The sequence below is a fragment of the Mobula hypostoma genome, chromosome 13, assembly GCF_963921235.1.
Source record: "Mobula hypostoma chromosome 13, sMobHyp1.1, whole genome shotgun sequence".
In the NCBI taxonomy this organism is placed as follows: domain Eukaryota; kingdom Metazoa; phylum Chordata; class Chondrichthyes; order Myliobatiformes; family Myliobatidae; genus Mobula; species Mobula hypostoma.
Genome location: NC_086109.1, coordinates 94,469,490 through 94,487,800, shown reverse-complemented (window position 1 = coordinate 94,487,800; position 18,311 = coordinate 94,469,490). Strand labels below are relative to the sequence as shown.

The following is an 18,311-nucleotide window of genomic DNA, read 5'->3' as shown; positions in this document are numbered from 1 at the left end:
CTCTTGTGTCAATTCGGGAACAATTTGAAAGGTCTTTATCTGAGAAATACTTTGGAAATGCAGATTAGTGTTTTGTAAATACTGCTTGCATATCTTGGGAAATTGTTTTGCAGCCTGCAATGTGGTCAGCAGATCAGTGCACTAAAGGAGCAGTGTGAAGAGAAAATCAGAACTCTACAGAGAGTGCATGATCAACCTCCAAAGCGTGAAGATGATGTCAAACGAAACCAAGTAAGCTATGCTGAGAAAGATTAGAGCATTGTTTTTATTGGTTCTGTTATAGATGGGTGCATTTAAACTCACTTACTGTGTAATGTGCAATTTTAGCTGCATTGATTGAAAAGATTCAAAGATTGGCTTTATTTGTCACATGCAGTGAAATCTATAGTTTTGCATTAACAACTTACACAGTCTGATTGGTCCAATGGTAGTGCTGGGGGCAGCTTGCAAGTATTGCACTCGCATAGCTTACTGACCCAAACCCTAACCATATGTTTTTGCAATGTATAAGGAAACTGGAGCATGATGGAGAAGCCCACATGGTCATAGGGAGAACATACAAATTATGTCAACTGTATTATGGTCCAGTGTCAAGTTGTGCTCAATTTCCATGGGGAAATTAGGGAAACTGGAAGTGAAATGTTCTTTAACTATATTGGGGGTAAGGTATTGGTGTGGGTGGAGAATTGGTTAGCAGACAGGAAGCAAAGAGTGGGAATAAGCGGGACCTTTTCAGAATGGCAGGCGGTGACTAGTGGGGTACCGCAAGGCTCAGTGCTGGGACCCCAGTTGTTTACAATATATATTAATGACTTGGATGAGGGAATTAAATGCAGCATCTCCAAGTTTGCGGATGACACGAAGCTGGGCGGCAGTGTTAGCAGTGAGGAGGATGCTAAGAGGATGCAGGGTGACTTGGATAGGTTGGGTAAGTGGGCAAACTCATGGCAGATGCAATTTAATGTGGATAAATGTGAAGTTATCCACTTTGGTGGCAAAAATAGGAAAACAGATTATTATCTGAATGGTGGCCGATTAGGAAAAGGGGAGGTGCAACGAGACCTGGGTGTCATTATACACCAGTCATTGAAAGTGGGCATGCAGGTACAGCAGGCGGTGAAAAAGGCGAATGGTATGCTGGCATTTATAGCGAGAGGATTTGAGTACAGGAGCAGGGAGGTACTACTGCAGTTGTACAAGGCCTTGGTGAGACCACACCTGGAGTATTGTGTGCAGTTTTGGTCCCCTAATCTGAGGAAAGACATCTTTGCCATAGAGGGAGTACAAAGAAGGTTCACCAGATTGATTCCTGGGATGGCAGGACTTTCATATGAAGAAAGACTGGATGAACTGGGCTTGTACTCGTTGGAATTTAGAAGATTGAGGGGGGATCTGATTGAAATGTATAAGATCCTAAAGGGATTGGACAGGCTAGATGCAGGAAGATTGTTCCCGATGTTGGGGAAGTCCAGAACGAGGGGTCACAGTTTGAGGATAGAGGGGAAGCCTTTTAGGACTGAGATTAGGAAAAACTTCTTCACACAGAGAGTGGTGAATCTGTGGAATTCTCTGCCACAGCAAACTGTTGAGGCCAGTTCATTGGCTATGTTTAAGAGGGAGTTAGATATGGCCCTTGTGGCTACAGGGGTCAGGGGGTATGGAGGGAAGGCTGGGGTGGGGTTCTGAGTTGGATGATCAGCCATGATCATAATAAATGGCGGTGCAGGCTCAAAGGGCCGAATGGCCTACTCCTGCACCTATTTTCTATGTTTCTATGTTTACATTAAAATTTCCAATGAACCAACAATGGAAATATCAAAGCTTGTCTTTTTACTTTACATATATTTGGTTAGCTGTTGAGTTGGTGAGGAATTTAACAGCATTCTTGTCCTGTCAGGAACCGCAGTAAAACTCCAATAATCTGACATGCTGGGCACTTTTGTCCTGGATTGGTTGGCAGATGTTCTGGACTGTTGGATGTTGTATTAATGTCTGCACTTTTAATTCACCTATCATTTTCTAGTGAACTGAGGTTGAAAGTACCATGGCATTTAGAGGAACAAATTTGTAAAGAGATCACAGACTTTTGAAAGAACTATTAGGTTGTTATGGTAGGTGATTTCTAACTTTCCCCATTTGACTGGGACCTCTATACTGTAAAAGGACTAGATGGGACAGAGTTTGTTAAGGGTGTTCAGGAAAGTTTCCTTAATCAGTAAATGTTAGTCCAAATGAGAGAGAGTGAGATACTGGATCTGCTATTTGGGAATGAGACTGGGCAGGTGCCAGAAGTTTGTGCAGGGGAACACTTTGTATCTAGTGACCATAATACCGTTAGTTTCAAAGTGAATATGGGAAAATATAGGTCTGGTCCACGGGGTGAGATTCTAAACTGGAGAAAGGCCAATTTTGATGGTATCAGAAATGATCTGGCAAGTGTGGATTGGGACAGGCTGTTTTCTGGTGAAGGAGTACTTGGTAAGAGGGAGGCCTTCAAAACTGAAATTGAGAGTATAAAGCTTTTATGTACTTGTCAAAATAAAAGGTAAAGATAACAAATTTAGGGAACCTTGGTTGTTGAGACATATTGAGGCCCTGGCCTGGGTGGTGGTGGTGGTGTGTGGGGAAGGTGCGTAGCTGGTAGAGGCAGGTAGAAACAAATGAAGTACTTAGTACCAGAATTGTAAGAGAACACTCGAGAAAGAAATCAGGAGGACTAAATGAGGTATGGGGTTGCTCTAGCAGACAGTGAAGGAGAACTCTAAGGGATTCTACAGATCTGTTAAGGGAAAAGAATTTCAAGGGACAAAATTCTTCCTCTGGAAGATCAAAATGGTAATTCAGTTCCTTTGGACACTGTGGGAGGCAAAAGTGCGGAAATTGCAGGGACTCCAGCAGCAGGAAGTTACGAAGGAAGCTGAAGGCAAGGCAATGGATGTTGTCTACATGGACTTCAGCAAGACAGTTGACAAGGTCTCTCATGGGAGTTTGGTCTAGAAGATTCTTGAATGTTTGGCATTCAGGATGAGGTAGTAATTTGGATTAGACATTGGCTTTGTGGGAGAAACCAGAGAGTCGTAGTAGATGGTTGCCTCTCTGACTGGAGGTTTGTGATTAGTGGTGTGCCACAGTGATCGGAGCTGGGTCCGTTGTTGTTTGCCGTTTATATCAATGATCTGGATGATGTGGTTAACTGGATGAGCAAATTTGTGGATGACACCAAGGTTGGGGGTGTAGTGGACAGCGAGGAAGACTATCAGAGCTTACAGCAGGATCTGGATCATCTAGAAAAATGGGCTTAAAAATGGCAGATGGAATTTAATGTAGACAAGTGTGACGTGTTGCACTTTGCAAGGACCAACCAGAATAGGTCTTACAGTGAACAGTAGGACTCTGACGAGTGTGGTAGAACAAAGGTATCTGGGAATACAGGTCTGTATTTCATTGAAAGTTGTGCCACAGGTAGACAGGGTCATAAAGAAATCTTTTGGCACATTGGCCTTCATAAATCAAAGTATTGAGCCCAGGTGATGGGATGTTATGTTGAAGTACTATAAGACATTGGTGAGGCCTAATTTTGAGCTTTGTGTGCAGTTTTGTTACCTACAGGAAAATGTAAATAAGGTTGGGAGAGTACAGAGAAAATTTACAAAGATGTGGCGGCCTGGACTGGAGCACCCAAGTTATAAGGAGAGATTGAATAGGTTAGAACTTTAATCCCTAAAACATAGAAGATTGAGGGGAGATTTGATAGAGGTATACACAATTGAGGGGTATAGATAGGGTAAATGCAAACAGGCTTCTCCCACTGAGGTTGACTGGGACTACAAGTAGAGGTGATAGATTGAGGGCGAAGGGGAAAAGTTTCATGGGAACACGAGGGGAAGCTTTTTCACTGAGGGTTGTAAGTGTGGAATGACCTGCCAGCACAAGTGGTGCCTGGGGGCTTGATTTCATTGCTTAAGAGAAGTTTGGATAGGTACACGGATGACGGGTAAGGAGGGTTATGGTCAGGTGCAGGTTGATGGGACTAGGCAGTTTAAATGTTTCGGCTTAGACTAGATGGGCCGAAGGGCCTGTTTCTCTCCTGTACTTTTTTTATGACTTTGCATGTTGAACTTTGTGCATCCCATTCTAATTTTCATATCCTTAATGGTAGTGATTTTAGTTAATTGGCCCTTAATCTTTATCATTTCTGGCTCAAATTGTTGTGGTTTAACATTCTCTCTACTGACTGCCCTGAAAGGTTGCATAATGATGATGCTTGTTGAGATAGCAAGGAAAATTAGGTTCTTCTTCCAATTTCCTCCTTGTGCTGAATGGATTGAGCTACCATAACATGAAATAGTCTAGTCCCTACAATGAATTGCTCGAACAAGGTAGTGCAGGGTACAAAGTGCAGATACTCCTGAAAAATTTTAGGCAAGGGAAGTTTCTCAACTCAAATTACTAATTCCTGTTTGTTTTTGTCTCTAATTGCATCTATTTTGTTTTTATTTTCAATTGTAGCCTGGAGGGGAGAAGGAGGAAGCATCTAAAGATCATAAATCTGATTGGAATTTCAAAAAAGTAAATCTTGAAAACAATCTGCAGAATGCTAGGAACAATAAACCTGCCATTAATCTTGATGGAAGCAAACTGAAGTCTCATCAGGACAACGAGATTAAATTACTAAGTAAGAGACACATGTAAATAAGTTATGCCCTTAATCTTACCTGTCAAGTAAATGTGTTTGACTAGTTGTTAATTGCAAACTCTATCAGTTTGCGATATAATATTTGTATTACTTTAACACAATACTGTATGTAAAATGTTACTTGGCTAGAAAATTGGAGGATTATTCTGATGTTTTTGTAATAGAATGTTATAATGAAAATCTAACTCTAAAGCGGATTGAAAATATTTAAATTGGTTCCCTCTTGGAGCTATAGATGTGCACAGTTGCCTTTGTATGAACTTGCTGAGGTACAGGCTTAGAGATAAAATATTTTAAGTTTTGCACTTGTATGTTTAACATTGAACACTTAATAATTTGAATATCAATCACTAATTTCAACATCAATTTTGCTGCCTTGGAACCTGCAGGAGCAACTGTGGTTCAATATAAGTCACATTAAATATCATTGTTCTTTAGAGCATTTCAGACTAGTTATCTTTTATTTGATCTCCTTGCCATCAGATTTGGCACCTTGATTTCCAAATGCTTTGAATCCACAAAAGCATGATGTCATAAACAATAAACAGTGTTTCCTGCTTAGTGCTTCTTTATTATGTGCATTGGCAGAATCTGTTACAAAACCTCGGACTTCAGTTTAAGTGGTGTGTCATTGGTTGCCCTCTTTGGCCTGCTCTGGGGAGAGTTCTGAAAGCTGCTTCCATGCGTAGCCTCCCCCCGCTCCCCCATTGCACTCAAGCCAGATTTCCCCGCCCTTCAATCTTTAACTCCAATATTCAAGTCTGCCCTAGACTGAGCTACTCCTGTGGTTTGGAAATACTTTGTATTAGAACATAGAACACTATTGCACAGTACAGTCCCTTCGGCCCACAATGTTGTTCTGACCTTTTATTGTAAGATCAATCTAACTCTTCCTTCCTGCATAGCCCTCCTTTTTTCTATCATCCATGTGCGTATTCAAGAGCGTTTTAAATGTATCTGTCTTTACTACCACCCCTGGCAGGGCATTCTATACAAACACCACTCCAAATAAACTTGCCCCTGAAGTTCTGTCACCCACCCACCCACCCCCCTCACTCACTGTCCTCCAATCACCTTAAAACTATGCTCCCTGGTATAAGCCATTTCTGCTCTGGGGAAAAGTCTCTGGCTATCCACTTGATGGATGCCTCTACACCCTCTGTCCTCTGCTCCAAAGAGAAAAGCCCTAACCTGGTCAACCTGTTCTCATAAGATATGCTCTCTAATCCAGGCTGCATCCTCTACACACTCTACAGTTTCCACATCCTTACTATAGTGAAGCGACGAGAATTGAACATGGTCAATTCTGGTCTCATTATAGGAAGGATCTGAGCATTAAAGATGGTGCTGGTGAAACACGGCAATGCTTTACAGGCAGCAAACAAAACTATTAACTATTCTATAAATTCCACTTCTTCTGGATTAAGATCAGTGCTATCCTCAGCCTGTAATTTCCCTTTGGGAGTTGTGCTTTTGAACTACCTGTAGTACCTGGTATTTTTGCAGCATCCTGAGGGTTCAGTGAACTGAATTCTGGAGAATGCAGGTACATCTTTGGCCATTGCTGGAGTGGACTAGCGGATGGATTGAAGTGGCGGGGCCTGAGCCAGAGTGTAAAAAACAAAACTATGTCTGGTCATTGCTGGAGCAAGCTTGGAGCTAGATCAAAGTAGCGGGACCCGGGCTCAAGAGTGAAATGACCCAATGATTGGCCTATTTAAGCACTGAGCCAGATTAAAAAGATCAAGTTGTCAAGGCCAAGGGCGAAGACAAACCAGTATTCAGCTCACTACTCCATGAGGTTTTCTTGACTCAGTGCTGAAATTGCAGGTACGGCCCGCGACCATTGGCACTCACCTCAGCACCGATCTTGCTCTGTGACCAGTTTTACCAGTGGTGAAGTGACTCTGTAGCTGTGGCCTGCAACCATTATGCTCTCGGACTGGCTGCAACGCTGAATTAACTCCGTGACTGCAAACTCACTTTCATGGACTCTGCGGTTCATGTTCTGTGATTTGTTTTCTTTATTATTTGCATGATTTGTCCTTTTTCTTGCACATTGGGTGTTTGGGTGTTAATATTGTTTCTTTGTTTTGTGTTTGTCTGCAAGATGAAAAATCTCAAGTTTGTATATATAGTATATAGTGCCTTGTTTAAAAAAAATTCAGCCCCTATCCCTTTACATAAATGAGTATTACAATGAGGGATTTTGATCAATTTAACTGAGAATTTTTATTTGTGAGTCAAGTGCTCCTTTTTTCACAGAAGAGCCCAAAAACCGTGAAAATTGTAAAACATTTAAAACTAAAATGTCAGTAGTTCAAAGGTATTCATCCTCCATTGCACAGTACTTAGTGAACCACCACGCGTAGCTGGTACAGCAAGTAGTCTTTGTATAAGTCTCTATTAGCTTTGCACAGTGATGGAGCAAGATTTGCCCATTCCTCCTTGCAAAATCGCTCAAGCAGCGCCAGGTTAGCTGGGGAGTGGCAGTGAACAGCAATCTTGAGGTCTTGTCAGAGATGTTTTATCAGATTAAGGTCAGGGCTTTGACTCGGCCACTCAAGGACATCAATTTTCTTCATTTGAAGCCACTCCATGGTTGCTCTGGCAGTGTGCTTTGGGTTGACAAACTTTCTTGCCAGTTTAAGCTTTCTGGCAGAGGCTAGTAGGTCTTTATGTAAGATCTGTTTATATTTAGTAGCATTCATCTTCCCATCAATTCTGACCAGATTTCCAGCCTCTGCTGCTGTAAAGTATCTGCATAACATGATGCTATCTCCACTATACTTTATAGTAGGGATGGTGTTACCTGGCTAGTGTGCAGTATTAGATTTATGCTTGGTGTTGAGGCCAAAAAGTTTCACTTTAGTCTCATCCAACCACAAGACCTTTTTCCACAATTTTACAGTATCTTCTTGGTGCTTTGTAAAATCTTTACAGGCAAGGACATGCTTTTTTAGCCAGGGCTTCTTCCTTGCCACTCTTCCATAAAAATCCTTTTTGAGCAAGGCATTAAAGATTGTGGAGCTGTTAACTTCATCTCCAGTTGCAGCCACTGATTTCTGCACCTCACTCAGTGATTGTTGGTGTGACAGTAGCCTCTTACAAATGCCATTGTTTTCCGGCGACCATAATTAGAGGGCGGCCTGACCTAGGCAATGTGGCTGTATTTTCATATTTTCTTCCACTTTTTCACGTTGGACTGCACTGAGCTTTGAGGTGTGTTCAGTGCCTTTGAAATGGTCTTACCCTTGCCAGGTTTGTTTCTCTGTTGTTTCCAACTTGCCTTGACTGCTCTTTGGTCTTCATTTTGATTTGATCTATTGAAAATTTACCATATTGTTGGACCTTGCAGAGAGGGGGTATTTATTCAGGTGATCCTCCAGCTTTCTGTATCAACAAATTGGGTGAGTTTGGTAAGGTAATATATTGCAACTAAGGAAAGTTAGTGTAACAATTACAAAGGGGTGAATACTTTTTCAGCCTCAATTTTGGTTTTTAATTTTTAGTAGTGAATTGTTGACAGGTTTTGTAATTTTTCTTTTGATTTGACATGGTGCACAATGCTTTGTAATTAGCTCAAAAATACTGCTTCAATATATTTTAAAATAGAAAATGAGACGGTAAAATGTGAAAGTAGCCGAATACTTTTCCAGGGCACTGTACATACTTTGAAAATATATTTTGAACAATATTGTAAGTGTTGCCTAATCAGGGTTTTATAGAGCTGTATAAAACACTGAGAATATTGTGTTGCTTGCAATATGAATTAGTTAACAGATTGTAAGGAACATTTCTTTGCTTTGAATTACTCAACCTTAAACTTTCTCCGAAGCTGTAAAATTATTGAAATATTTCCTGTTCTGACGGCTACGTCACCCAAGACTTAAAAGTTGCATAACTCCTTCCTGAGTACAGCTATTTTTCGACTTTTTTTGTTTTAGTAGGACAATGCTGGAATCTATAATGAAACCTGCAATATAAGAGCACCTTAATAATAGCATTATACAGAATAAGAATGATCTAAAAATGTTTTGACTAATCTGCTGGATTTCTTTGTGAAAATGACAAAGTGGCAACCAGTAGCTGCAGTGGTGTTTTCAGATGTTCATAAGACTTTCCAAAAGGGTCCCACTTTGTTCGTCAATAAGATTGAGACAAGTGGAATTGTGGATAATCCAAAATATAAAAACTTGTAATTAGACAGAATGGGAGAAGGCTCAGGAGCTTGAAGACTCGTACGGCCAGATTTGGGAACAACTTCTTTCCAACTGTGATAAGACTGCTGAACTGATCCTGACCTGGATCTGTGCTGTACCCTCGAAATATCTGGACCTGCCTCTTGGTTTTTTTGCACTACCTTACTTTCCATTTTTCTATTTTCTATTTATGATTTATAATTTAAATTTACTAATTTTTACTATTTTTAATATTTAATATTTGTAATCCAGGGAGTGGGAAGCACAGAATCAAATATCGCTGTGATGATTGTACGTTCTAGTATCAATTTTTTGGCGACAATAAAGTATAAGCTGATGGGACTCTACAGGGATTGGAACTTGGGCCCTTACTATTTCCAGTCTATCAATGAATGGGTTCAGGGAGCCAAATTGCTGATGAAACAGAACTAGGTGGGATTGTGCGCAGTGAAGAGGATGTTGAGAGATTTCAGGGCTGTGTGGAATAGCAAGTACATGGTTAAGAACATGGTAGATGCAAGATAGTGTGGGGAGAATATGAAGTCATCCACCCTGCAGCACAAACTGAAAGAGGAGAATATTTTGTAGATGCAGAGAAATTAGGTAGAGTTGATGTTCAAAGGGGCCTACTGTAAATATCTCGGTACACAACTCACTAAACCCTACAAGTGGGTGAAATAAACAATTAGGAAGGTAAATGTTACGTTACTTTTAATTACAAGAGTGTTTGAATAAAGTCTCACTGTAGTTTTAGAGGATTGTGCCGAGACCACACCTATTGCAAACAGTTTTATCGTAAAGAGGGATGTACTTACCAGGATTGTAGAAAAGATTTGTTGGATGTGTCCCGGGATGATAGGCTTGCTATTTGAGGAAACATTAATTAGACCAACCATGCGTTCTGTAGCGTTTAGAATAAGAGGTAATTTTATTGAGATGTACAGTTAGTTAGGCCCTATAAGAATCGTATATTAGAGATGATAGCCCTGACTAAAGATTCTATAACTAGAGATCATGAACTCAGAAGTAAGGGTGGACTGTTTAGGACTGACAAACCTCACTTGCATGGAGGTGAATCATTGGAATTCTCTATCCCAGTGGTTGTGGAGGCTTAATCATAGTCATAGAAAAGTACAGCACAGTAACAAGCCCTTCGGCCTATCTAGTCCATGCTGAACCATTTAAGCTGTGTACTCCCACCGACCTGCACAGGGACCACAGCCCTCCATGTACTTATCCAAACATCTCTAAACATTGAAATCAAACTTGCATGCACCACTTATGCTGGCACCTCATTCTCCGTACTCTCACGACCATCTGAGTGAAGAAGTTTCTCCTCATGTTTCTGGTAAATATTTTACCTTTCACCCTTAACCCATGACATCTGGAGTTCATTTCCAACTGCAATCAACACTTCCAGGTATGAAGAAATGTTGGGGAAAATGCAGAGAAAGACACATGTTCAAGTCAGTCATAAATGTCAGCACGTGGACCAGATGGTTAAATCCAACTGTTTCTTTAGCTTTCCAGACTGGATGTCTTTCTGAATGTCTGATGTACTGCACTTATTCATCAAGGATAGCTTTACATTGTCCTGAGCAACACATACATACACACACACAATTCTTGGAGGAACTCAGCAGATCAGGCAGCAGCTATGGGATTGAAACAATAGTTGATGTTTTGGGCAGAGATCCTTCTTCAGGACTGGAAAGGAGGAGGAAGATGCCAGAATAAGGGGGAGAGAGGAAGAAGGATAAGCTAGAAGGTGATGGGTAAAACCGGGTGGGTGGGGGAGAAAGAAGCTGGGGGTGATAACTGGAAAAGGCAAAGGGCTGGAGAAGTCTGATGGTAGAGGGGAGTGGACAATGAGACTAGAAAGAGGAATCAATATTTATGCCATCAGGCTGGAGGCTACCTAGATGGAATATGAGGTATTGCTCCTCCAACCTGAGTGGCCTATCTTTCATAAACCTACCAATTCCCGTGGCAATCCTGACCATAGCTCTTCCTACCTTGTCTCTTGTAAAAATGTGATTCCCTTTCAGTTCCTTAGTTTTTACCGCATCTGTTCCCAGGATGAGGCTTTTCTTTCCAGGACATCAGACAGTCTTCCTTCAAAGAACAGTTTCCCTTTCTCCACCATTGATGTTGCCCTCACCCACGTCTCCATATCCTGGATATCCGTGCTCACCAATCATCCCACCACCTTAACAGGATAGAGTTTCTCTTGTCCTCACCTACCACCCCATGAGCTTCCGTATCTAATGCACCATTTTCCACAACATCTATCTTAATGGGATCCTACCATCAAACACTTTTATCCTCCCACCCCCACTCTCTACTTTCTGCGGGGATTGCTCCCTTCATGATCTCCTTGTCCATTCGTCCCTCCTGGCATGTATCCTTGCAATCTACAGAAATGCTACACATGCCTGTTCACCTCTTCCCCCACCTCCATTCAAGGCCTCAAACAGTCCTTTCAAGTTGAGGCAACACTTGACCTGTGAATCTACCGGGTTTGTTTACTGTTTCCAGTGCTCCGGATGCAGTCTCCTCTACATTGGTGAGTCCTGTCGTAAATTGGGGACTGCTTTGTCGAGCGCCTCCACTCCATCATAAAGTGGAAATTTTTGGTGGCCACTCATAGTCCACTCTCCTCTTCTATCAGATTCCTCTTTCACCAGCCCTTTGCCTTTTCTACCTATCACCTCCCAGCTCCTCACTTCATCCTCTTCTCCCCCATCCACCTGGCTTCACTTATCACCTTCCAGCTATGCTCCTTCCCTTCCCCCACCTTATTCTGGCATCTTCCCCCTCCTTTCCAGTCCTGGTGAAATGTTTCAAGCCTGGAACGTCAACTGTTGATTCATTCACAGCTCTCACTGCCTAAGGAAAGCTACAAGCATCTGTAAGGACAATACACGCCCATGCAATCATCTGTTTGAACAACTTCCATTTGGCAGATGTTATAAGATTTTCTATGCCCGCAATTCCAGACTGGAAAAATAGCTTTTTCCCCAGAGCTATAATTGGTCTGAACCAATCGATCGAGCATCATCCATAAATTTGTTATATTGCTACTTTAATACTGGTTTTATGGCTGTCATGCATCTGAGTTGTGCTTTTGTACTGCTGGACATTGCTTGTACTGGCTGGTTACTTGATTTTATTTATTGTTTATTTATTTTATTTGTTTTATAGCATTGAGTATGAGAGTTGCAAACTCATTTCCGCTGTATTGAGGTATGACAATTGTACTACGCAATGACAATAAAGACATTTCAATTTTCAATTCAATTTCCATAGATGCTGCCTGACTTGTTGAGCTCTGGATCTCCAGTATCTGCTGAATCTCTTGTTTACAGTGCCCTGCTTCCTATAGCATCTGTCAGGACATCACTTAATGGAACTCTGACTCTGTTGCTATTCATTATTAGTGGGGATGTCAAATTCACTCAAGTATCATTCACTTGAGAGAAGTCAAGCATCAAATGAAGTTGTCTTTCAACTTATCATCTTGCTGTTAATTTGTTTGTTTTTGGTAATGCAATTGCTTAAAACTCTAGTGTTTGTCTTCACAGATCTGGGCAAAGGAGATGATGATGCTGGAATGCCTGGTGTAGAAGAAAATGAACAAGGAAAATCCATGGATTTTGGTATGTAGAAGGGAGTCTTTCATAGGAATGCACTTGAAAGTTGCTGCTTTTATAAGACCATAAGACATGGCAGAATTTGGCCATTTGGCCCATTGAGTCTGCTCTGCTATTCTATCATGGCTGAAACTATTATCCTTCTCAACCTCGTTCTCCTGCCATCTTCCCATTACCTTTGCTCTTACATTAAGAACCTATCAACCTCCGCTTTAAATATATCCAATGACTTGGCCTCCATAGTTGTCCATGGTAATGAATTCCACAGATTCATGACCCTTTGGCTAAAGAAATTTCTCTTCATCTGTTCTAAAGTGACATCTTTGTATTCTGAAATCACTAGTTGCATGTGTTTGTGTTCATAAAGCAGTGATTTTTGTCACCAGTAGCTGGTGAGAAATAAACAGTAAGACAATTCGGATCAATACACAAAATGCTGGAGGAGTTCAGGCCAGGCAGCATCTATGGAAAAGAGTAAACAGTTGATGTTTTGGGCCAAGACCCTTCGGGACAATTCAGAACTGTTTTGCTCACTGAGGTTTCAAGCACTCAGGCTTGGAAATGCCTGAAGTGTCTCTACTTCATGTTAGGAATTATAAAGAATTTGAAGTTATCAACAATTATCTTGAATGTTATAATGAAAATGAAGCTTTGGAGGATGCATTGATAGCATTATATAAAGACAGCCCACTATCTGCACTAAGCTCATTTATAGTCAATCAAAAGAACACAACGGCATACATTGAATTCCTCTTAACTATTAGGAACTATACAGTTTTATAGTATTGTAGAGGTATTGGTAGTGTTCTAATTCATTCTGTATTTTATTTAAATAGGATCAGAATCAGGTTTATTATCACCAGCATGTGATGTGAAATTTGTTAACTTAGCAGCAGCAGTTCAATGCAACACATAATCTAGCAGAGAGAAAAAAATAATAAATAAAATAAAACATTATAAATAAACAAGTAAATCAATTGTGTATATTGAATAGATTTTTTAAAATGTTTAAAAACAGAAATACTGTACATTAAAAAAGCGAGGTAGTGTCCAAAGCTTCAATGTCTGTATAGGAATCAGATGGCAGAGGGGAAGAAGCTGTTCCTGAATCGCTGAGTGTATGTCTTCAGGCTCCTGTATCTCCTACCTGATGGTAACAGTGAGAAAAAGGCATGCCCTGGGTACTGGAGGTCCTTAATAATGGACGCTGCCTTTCTGAGACACCGCTCCTTGAAGATGTCCTGGGTACTTTGTAGGCTAGTGCCCAAGAGGGAGTTGACTAAATTTACAACCTTCTGCTGCAGCTGTGCAATAGCCCCTCCATACCAGAAAGTGGTGCAGCCTGTCAGAATGCTCTCCCATAGTACAACGATAGAAGTTTTTGAGTGTACTTGTTGACATGCCAAATCCCTTTAAACTCCTAATAAAGTATAGCCGCTGTCTTGCCTCCTTTATGACTTATATCGATATGTTGGGACTAGGTTAGATCCTCAGAGATCTTGACAACGAGGAACTTGAAACTTCCTCATTCTCTATCACGCACTGTTGAATTTGAACATAGGGTTGCCAACTGTCCCGTATTTGCCGGGACATCCCGTACATTGGGCTAAATTGGTTTGTCCCATATGGGACTGCCTTTAAGTCCTGCATTTCCCCCTCTAAGGTAGAGCGTTCCTATGAAACCTTTTGTGCCGAAATGGCGTGAAGCGAAGAAGCAATTACCATTAATTTATATGGGAAAAATTTTTGAGCGTTCCCAGACCCCAAAAATAACCTACCAAATCATACCAAATAACACATAAAACTGAAAATAACACTAACATATAGTGAAAGCAGGAATGATGTGATAAATACACAGCCTATATAAAGTAGAAATAATGTATGTACAATATAGTCGGGAAGATGAAGGCAAAACCGATTTGCGAAAAAAAAATTAGCACGTATGCGCACACAGGTGCCTGCGCAAGGCTTCATGGTCATGGTAATCTTTCCTGGGGTAAAGTGTCCCGGGATTTGACTGCTACTTTTGTCCCTTATTTGGGAGCGAAAAAGTTGGCAACCCTAACTGTAAAAGAGGTGAGTTTAACCCTACTTGAACACCCCCCCCCCCACCCCCGGTCAGCCGGTCCATAAGAATATTGTCAATAGGTGCAAAAAAGGTTGGGGACCCCTGCACTAGTTGGCATATCTCACTCCTGTACACCCTCTCGTCACCACCTGAGATTCTACCAACAATGGATGTATCGTCAGCAAATTTGTAGATGGTATTTGAGCTATGCCTAGCCACACAGTCATGTGTATACAGAGAGTAGAGCAGTGAGCTAAGCACACACCCCTGAGGTGCACCAGTGTTAATCGTCAGCGAGGAGGAGATGTTATCACCAATCCGCACAGATTGTGGTCTTCTGGTTAGGAAGTTGAGGATCCAATTGCAGAGGGAGGTATAGTGGCTCAGGTTCTGCAACTTCTCAATCAGGATTGTGGGAATGATGGTATTAATTGCTGAGTTATAGTCGATGAACAGCATCCTGACGTAGGTGTTTGTGTTGTCTACATACCTTTTTAACTCTTTCCATGAAACTTCAGCTAATTGGAGCGGCAGCTAAATTGGGTCAAAATGTACTGGTCCCGATGTGTCCCAATTAACTGGAATCCTGTGTGTTTGTGTGTGTGTGTGTGTGCGTGTGCGTGCGTGCGCGTGTATAAGTAAGTAGTGCAAAAATATGTAGTAGTGTTGATGAACCATTCAGAAATCTGAAGGCAGAGGGGTAAAAGCTGTTCCTAAAATGTTTGTTAAGTTGTGGATTTATTTGTGAAGCCTTTCCATTATTGATGTGGAAATCTGTTAAGAGACAAATATTTCTTATCCATCCCTAAATGCCCCCTGTACTTGTCCTCAGAGGGTAGTTTACTGCATTGAGCTTGGGGATATGCACAGGGATACAGTGGCATTTTCCATCCCTGAAAGACATTAATAGGGCAGATGTGTTTTTATATTACACACTTTTAGGTGTTAATTTTTATGCTCTTAAAAATTCTGAACAAATAAAGCCTACGGAAATAAAAGCATTAAATATAGTGCTTTACATTGAACCTTAAAGGCAAGACTGACTGCAGAGCCACCTTGTGGTGATCTGAATGCAGGGAAACTCTGTACAAAAGGTAGATATTTAGAGCTGTATTTTTAAGATTGCATGACATATTTAATTAAGGCCATTTCTCCCATGTTGATTCACCCTTCCTGAGAGATGTGAAGTGGCAGTATTTCAGGGGGAAATTTGTCTGTTCCAACTTTGGTTCAATCCTTGGCATTCACATCTGAGACTGGATTGAGGTATGTGGAACAGAGGCACAAGAAGCTTTGATAGCACTATTCTCCAAAATGCAGGCTAATAATAATCCCTTAATCAGCATCAATGAAATGTTATCAGTAGTTAACATAATTTTGCAGCCCCAGCGACCCGGATTTGTATGTTTTCCCTGTAACTCTGGGTTTCCTCCGGGTGCTCTAGTTTCCTCCGACATTCTAAAGGTGTACAGTATGTGTTAGTAGGTTAATTGTCATATAGGTATGTTTGAGTGGCGTGGGCTTTTTCGGCTGGAACCGCATTATCTCGAAATAAAAAAAATAATTCTACAGAACCGTGTAGATAAAATTGTAGGTTGTTTTATCTGACTAGTGTTTTATTTATGCATTTTTAAAATGGATAGGGCAGAAAAGGATTAACTTTGCCATCAATCATTTAGATCACAAAAATGGAATGAATTTGGAAAAGATTGAGAAACCTTTGTCAAAGAATGTTGGAATCCCTAGCAACAAGCTGATTATGGAGAATGAAGTGGAACCTGACCATTTTGTCAAGGGTCCAGTGATGCAAGCTCCACCCAAGCCACCTCTACAGCGTGATGACCAACAAGACACTGTAAAAGAAGATAAACGGGGCAATATAAACATGCCAAATGCAGCAGACCACAAGGACCAAGCCAACATGGATGATGACGACATCCATGTCAAGGCAGATGAAGTTGGCGAGTCTCAGAACCAGCAGCCAGGTAAATGGAGTTTGTGGAGTGTTCAGTCTTTAAAATGAAGTTATTTAGGCATTTGCACCTGTCCCTATATAACAACCTATGTAATTTGCATTGGCTTAAAGAATGCTACTTTGTACCTGTAGTTTGCCTTTTCATTTGTGGTTTTATTTTGTAATTTTTAAAAGAAATCAAAGTTCAAATTAAATTTTATTATCAAAGTACATGTATGTCACTACATACAACCGAGATTCATTTTCTTGTGGACACACTTAATAAATCTATAGAATAATAACAAATACAGAATCAATGAAAGACTACCCAACTAGGGTATTCAGTCAGAGTGCAGAACACAAATTGTGCAAATACAAAAATGAAATAATAATAAATAATTAAGCAATAAATATCGAGAATGAGATGAAGTGTCCTTGAAAGTGAGTCCATAGGTTGTGGGAGCATTTCAATGCAAGTGAAGTTGAGTGAAGTTAAGCCCTTTGATTTAAGAGCCTGGTGGTTGAGGGGTAGTAACAGTTCCTGGACCTGGTGGTGAGTCCTGAGGCTGTTGTACCACCTTCCTGATGGCAGCAGTGAGAAGAGAGCATGTCCTGGGTGATGGGGTCCCTCATGATAGATGCTACTTTCCTGTGACAGTATTTCATGTAGATGTGCTCAATGGTTGGGAGGGCTTTACCCATGATGGACTGGGCCATATCCACTACTTTTTGTCGGATTTTTCCACTCAACAGTATTGGTGTTACCACTTCACTACACAGCTATAGAAATTTGTCAAAGTTTTGAATGTCATGCTGAATTTCCGCAAACTCCTAAGGAATGAGAGGCACTGCCGTAGTTTCTTCATAACTGCACTTGCATGCTGGGCCCAGGACAGGTCCTTCAAAATAGTGACACCTAGGAATTTAAAGTTGCTAACCCTCTCCATCTCTGATCCTTTAAGGACTGGCTTATGGACCTCTGGTTTTCTTTTTAAGTCTATAATCAGCTCCTTGATCTTTTTGACATTGAGTAAGAGGTTGTTGTGACACCACTCAGCCAGATTGTCAGTCTCCCTCCTATATGCTGATTCATCATCACCTTTGATGTGGCCAATGACAGTGGTGTTATCAGCAAACTTGAATGGCATTGGAGCTGTGCTTAGTTATGCAGTCATATGTAAAGTGAGTAGAGCAGGGGACTAAGCGCCAGCCTTGTGGTGCACCTGTGCTGATGGGGATCATGGTGGAGATGTTGCTAATCCAAACTGACAGGGGTCTGCAAGTGAGGAAATCCAGGATCCAATTGCACAAGGAGGTATTGAGGCCAAGCAATACCTGTATTACTGTATTGTAAAATTTGTGGTTCAAACAGCATGTCCATCAACTGCCCTCCTTTGTCTATCCCTTCGCCCCCCCCATGACAGTTTCTCAGCAGGCATGGTCAGCTACATAAAATGAGGCAGTCCTGTAAAGTACTGAAGGGTATTGGTGTTATAGACAGCTACCATCCCCGACTTTGATTGGGTTAATTAACAATTGCTCAGGATGTGACCCAGAAGTTCCAAGCTGGCCAATTGTAAGATCAAAAATTATTTTGATATACTAGTACAGGGTAGTTGAAGTGTAATATGTATAAAATGGGGCTTGGTGCCATTTTGTAGGACTGCTCTCTGCAGATTTTTACTGTATTCCTTGGGATTCGGTATCATTTAGACTTCTGTGGTTTGACATGTGGAAC

The 18,311-nt window shown here is 41.1% G+C and overlaps 1 protein-coding gene across 2 annotated transcripts in view; it reads left to right on the top strand.

The window, feature by feature from the left end:
- Window positions 1-18,311, top strand: part of golm2 (golgi membrane protein 2) — a 92,343-nt gene that overhangs the window by 50,703 nt on the left and 23,329 nt on the right. For both annotated transcript variants that reach the window (XM_063066215.1, XM_063066216.1), the window contains exons 5-8: window positions 114-231; window positions 4,510-4,675; window positions 12,483-12,557; window positions 16,299-16,604. In XM_063066215.1, coding sequence (XP_062922285.1) covers window positions 114-231; window positions 4,510-4,675; window positions 12,483-12,557; window positions 16,299-16,604 — 665 coding nt within the window. The remainder of the gene's footprint in view (window positions 1-113; window positions 232-4,509; window positions 4,676-12,482; window positions 12,558-16,298; window positions 16,605-18,311) is intronic.